Here is a 5,484-nt window from a genome sequence, read left to right on the forward strand (position 1 = left end):
GGCAAGTTTTCAATTAATTTTTTTTTAGAGAGAGATTTTTGCTATAAGGTGCATGTGCTTGCCAGAGATACAGAAAGAGACAGAGAGACAGAAAGTGAGAAATCACCCCCCACACACCCCAGAGGGGATGGCCATGCCACAGTCTCTTCTCCTTTCTCCTCTCATGATTTTGTGAGTTTTAAGCTGCTGTGTCTGGGACTCGAACTGCAATTGACTACGTGGAAGTCCAGCAACATAACCATTATACCATCTGCTGGTCCCAAGAACAGCAAGTTTTAAAGGAAAATGTAACCTTTTTCATCTCTTCGGAAAGTATATGATAGATTGATAATTTGAATAGCAGACAACTGTGTTGGCCTCTTATAAGGGGAAAATAAAACCTAAAAGAAAAAGATACAGAAAATTTAGGAAATTCTCCAAGAAAAGACGATATTAGCTGATATGCTAAAAACAAGCTGGTTCCAGTCTTATTTGACTCACAGAAAATGAAGCCAACTTTCTTTTGGAGTTATTTAAAAATTATGTTGTAGGAACATAAAACAACAATGAAAATGTAAGTATTATTTACAATATACTAGGCAGTATTTCACATGCTATCAATAATTATTAATTAATTTGAATTCCCAAAGTGTATGTGTGTTCACCAGAGTGATACAGAGGGAACACAGAGAAAAGGGGGAGAGAAGCAGAAAGCACCATCTCTGAAATTCCTTATCTTTTATCTACCCTTTTGTGATTTGGGGCATGCACACATATGCATCTGGCATGCCTTTCAAGCCAGCAGGACTGGATTGGGACCATGGTTGATCATGTGGGATCTGGTTCCCTTAACCACTAGGCTTTGGGGCCAGCCCTATCAAATGTTTTAAATATATTTTTACCCATTTTTCTCACTAAAACTCTATGGGTTAAATATTATTATCCCCGTTTTTCAGATAATAAAATCTTTATGAGTTAAATAACTTAGCTATCATCATACAGTTTATATGTGATAGCAGAACTAAGATTCTAAATGTGAGTTTATCTGATTCATAAAGAATTACATGTAATACTATTATAAGAAAGAGAAATATCTAGAAAAGTTCAAAGGCTGAAGACAGTTTACAGCTGCAGTTTCTCTCTAAACTATGTTATAGAGAAAGCTGGAGGAAAAAGGGTCTCCAAAATACCAAAACTATAAGTGCAGGCCTAGGACCATGGAAGTCCAGGACCCAAGGACTTAGAAGGTTAAAAAATTAGGGACCAGCAGTTGGCATACTGGCTTTGTCACTAGATTCCCATGTAGTGAACTGTGGTTCAAGTCCCAGACCCGGTGGTTTAAACTCATGCTGGGCACGTGTGCATACGTGTCAAAGATCCTGAGAGGAGACTAGAGGAGAAAGGATTGTGGCATGGCCATTCTCCTGGGGGTGATTTCTCGCTTTCTGTCTCTGTGTTTCTCTCTGTCTTTCTGGCGAGCACACACGCCCTATAGCAAAAACCTCTCAAAAAAAAAAAAAACTTTAAAAATTAGATTAAAATAACAGGCTGAGCCAAATATTTTAGTTAAGTAACTATTAAGAGTGGATTTCTTGGGACCAACATTTGGCATAATGACTATGTCATTGGACTCCCATTAGTCAACAGCGGTTTGAGCCCCCGACCCAGTGGCTTAAACTCACCTGGGCACGTGTGCGTGTGTGCCCAAGATCCCAAGAGGAGAATGGAGGAGAAGGGATTGTGGCATGGCCATCCCTCCTAGAGGAGAAATGATTGTGGCATGGCCATCCCCCTGGGGGTGACTTCTCACTTTCTGTCTCTCTGTCTCTCTCTGTCATTCTGGCGAGTGCTTGTGCCCTATAGCAATATATACACATATATATATAAGATCTCTTTTCTTATAAACTGAACTAGTTAGCTCCTGTGTCTAGATATTGTAATATCTTGGTTTGATTACTTCTTATTTTATGTGAGGATGGGCATATAAAGCACATTTATTAACCACTTATATTGTGCCAGATATTGTTACATATGCTCTATATTTGTTCCTAACAACAAACTCTACAAGACAGGTGCTTCTATTTTCATTCCCATTTTAAAGACTAAGTCTAATTCAATTCAGGCCAAGGTAAGTCAAAGGCCAAATTCCTTACCATTATATTATGCTCATGTTATAGTGAACTAGTAACTACAGTAACTAAGTAGTATTTTATTATAATCATTTTGTTATTTAATAAGAACACTTTTTTATTTTTGTAGATGATTTGCCTTACATTTTCAGTAAACAGACTTGGAGATCACTGGTGTTTGTAATAATGTAACTTACTACCAACTAATTGGAACTACAGTGAGAATAGCACTATTTAGATTCTTAAGAGACTGCGTTAAGAAATTAATTTTATGTAATAATCTTATAGCCTCTAAAATCTATGATTCAATGTCATATAAGCAAAAGATGAAACTTATTATTCAGTATAGGCTCTGATTTATCAATATTTTTATATTCTAATATTCAGATGATAGATTATAAACAGAAGTTTTGATATTCTGTAAAGTGCAAGGCATTTTCCTTATGTGTGTGCATGTTTTCTTTTTTCTGGTTTATTTTTACCTGTAATGCTCCAAGGTGGTATGTTTGTAATATGTAATGCATAAAATGGATAGATTTATTTATTATTATGCATGACACAGGTTGACTCCTTCTAAAATAGAATATAAAGTTTGAAGGTTGATATAATTATCACACTGTATTAATGATAGAACATTTAAATTAGATGAATAATTTTACTTACAGAAATAAACCAAAATATTTTTAAAATTGCTTAACTAGATCAATTTTTAAATAACCAGAGGTTTTAATAAAGTAGGGAAAATTCAAGCACTCTAAAATCTTTGAGGACTGGGAAATATATTTAAATTAGACATTAAAATGATCATTTCTATATATATATATACATATATATATGTATATATATACACATATATATATAGAGAGAGATGCACACATATAAACAAAACTGTTTTCTCCCTAAATTAAAGGTAATGATGTGTGTGACAGGTTTACAAATATAAAGTCATCATTAAAAAACAAAATCAACTCTAAAAAAAATAACAACAAATAATAAATAAATCAATAAAAGTCAAACTGTCATCTATCCAATGGAAATAGTTTTCCAAAGCATGGTTTTGGGACAGTATATTATCACCTAAAATTCTGCTGTTCAAAAATAAGTTCCTTTAAAAATTTACTTTACCTACCATGTCTATTATATCAATGTCAAAAGGCCAACTATACTACTTTTACACACAAATTCCACATTTTAAAATTAGCCTAAACATTCTTTAAAACTAAATGATTGAAGGATCCAATATAATTCACAAGGTTGGTGCTGTGAGGGATATTCAATCATGGAACACAATTAAAATAAAAACTGATGCTTTAATTTTAGAAATCATTTAATTGTGTTTTTATCAAAAGAAGACATTTAAAGAAAGAAAAAAAGTAAGTACACAGTGTTGGGTAGTTCTGGTTACTGGCATCCTACCCCCTATCTGTAAAAGAATGCTTGTTGGCATTAGATTCCATCAATTCATTTGTGATTTCTAAATTAATTCTGAAGGAAACCACAACTTACTTGAAGATCCCGCTGAGTGTCTGTGTGCCTCATTTTTTTTTTCTCTTTTCACAGACAAAGCACTTCCACTGGTCATGGAAAAAAGGTCTAAATCCGTGTCTTCTCTGCTTACAAGTCTTGCCTGGGAGCAATGGGAGAGAATGTATACAATCATGAAACAAAATATGGCATTTTCTGAATGCAGCTCACATTACCCCAAATAAACAAACAGCCTCTGTCAAACAACCTTCTTCAAAATGATACCACAATCCTTCATTGCTGCCCAGGCAGAACAAATGCACTATGTCAAAGCACTTTTTGCAAATAAGAGCCGATTTTAAAATTGAGGTTTGCTATTTGAGTCTGTACAACAAAAGAAAACATTTTAGTATAGTAATTTTGGTGAAAACCAATCTTAAGGGCAGTCGATGAAACTTTAAACAGCTTAACATCATTTATTTACCAAGTATATTATTTAATTCTTAATTCGATGTTAGAAATGTCATATTAGATTATTTTCTGCCATGTTTATATTTTAGCACTCATAAGTATTAGCCTTATCAATAAAATTCCCCAAAGTTCCTTTCATCCCATATTTGTGTACTACAAAGTCACAATCTCCATCTTTTCATTACAACTATTATGGTATAAAAACAGTACACATTAAGAATAATTGTGGGGTAATGGTAAATATGGAGAAATTTAGATACTTTATTTTAAGGACATGAGGATTAGATCATTCATTTCATCTAAAATTATTTTTGAAGTTTATTGTATCATAGACTGAACTTATCAGTCAAAAGATGTGCCTCTCACCTATAAAATATTGTTTTACATAATGTCTAATATCATAAGTAAGTGTTTATCAGGATTCAGCTCTGAAGTAGGGGGGAAGATTGCCCTGATTGAGCAAAGCAGCCTCAAAGTAGCTGGGATTTAACCCAAACCACAGTACGCTTGAGATCCTGTGAAAAAGCATTGTCCTTAATGTTTGATGTGAGGAAAATTTGGATACAGCAAAATAAAAACAGAAAACCACCACTGTGGTTAAAAAATTGTCTCCATATGATGGCTTCAAAGACTCAAGGAACCAGAATCTAAAAATCATCCTCTTTCAAATCAATCCCTTTTAGATATTCGCCCTCTCCTTTACAGACCCTTCCCACCTTTTTCTTACTCTCATATACATGAAATTCTATGTATGTAAGAGGAGACATCAAAAAGTTCATAGCAAAATAAAGTTATGAATTCCATTTAATGCAAAATATATAAAAATTTATACATAATTTTTTCAGAATATGCATTTCCATAACCTTTTTTTTTTTCTAGATTTTTGCCATAGGGAATGTGCTCTCACTGATGAGAGACGGAAACAGGGAAAGTAAGAAATCACCCCCAGGGGGGATGGCCATGCCTCAAGCCCTTTTGCTTCATTTCTTCTCAGAATTTTAGGCACACACGCACACACGCCTGGAGTGATCCTCAAGCTATGGGATCCCGGATTTGACTACAGAGTCAGGCATGTGGGCCTGAGTGCGTTAAGCACCATTCCACCTGCTGGATCTTCCATAAACTTTATGAAGACCCCTTCATATATGTATGTTCCTATTTACTTTATACACACACACACACACACACACACACACACACACACACACATATAAATTAAAAATGATATATATATTTATCATGTGCAACCTATTTTGAAATGTGTAGATACTATGGAATGACTAAATTGAGCTAATTAGTCAATGTATCACCTTACATACTTAGGATTTGTAATTAGCAAATGTTGTTATTGCTAAACTCAGAAGAGAAACCATTTTTTTTTAAAGAGAGGTTTTTTTTTTTTTTTTTTGTTTTTTTTTTTTTTTTTTTTTTTTTTTTTTGA

The 5,484-nt window shown here is 33.8% G+C and overlaps 1 protein-coding gene across 1 annotated transcript in view; it reads right to left on the reverse strand.

The window, feature by feature from the left end:
* Positions 1-3,511: 3,511 nt before the first annotated feature.
* Positions 3,512-5,484, reverse strand: part of LRRIQ1 (leucine rich repeats and IQ motif containing 1) — a 176,093-nt gene continuing 174,120 nt past the window's right edge. Inside the window, exon 26 of the mRNA XM_006169613.1 lies at positions 3,512-3,735. Within this exon, the coding sequence (XP_006169675.1) occupies positions 3,583-3,735 (153 nt within the window). The 3' untranslated portion in view covers positions 3,512-3,582. The remainder of the gene's footprint in view (positions 3,736-5,484) is intronic.

This window comes from Tupaia chinensis, unplaced genomic scaffold, assembly GCF_000334495.1.
Source record: "Tupaia chinensis unplaced genomic scaffold, TupChi_1.0 Scaffold147312_1, whole genome shotgun sequence".
NCBI classification, from domain to species: domain Eukaryota; kingdom Metazoa; phylum Chordata; class Mammalia; order Scandentia; family Tupaiidae; genus Tupaia; species Tupaia belangeri.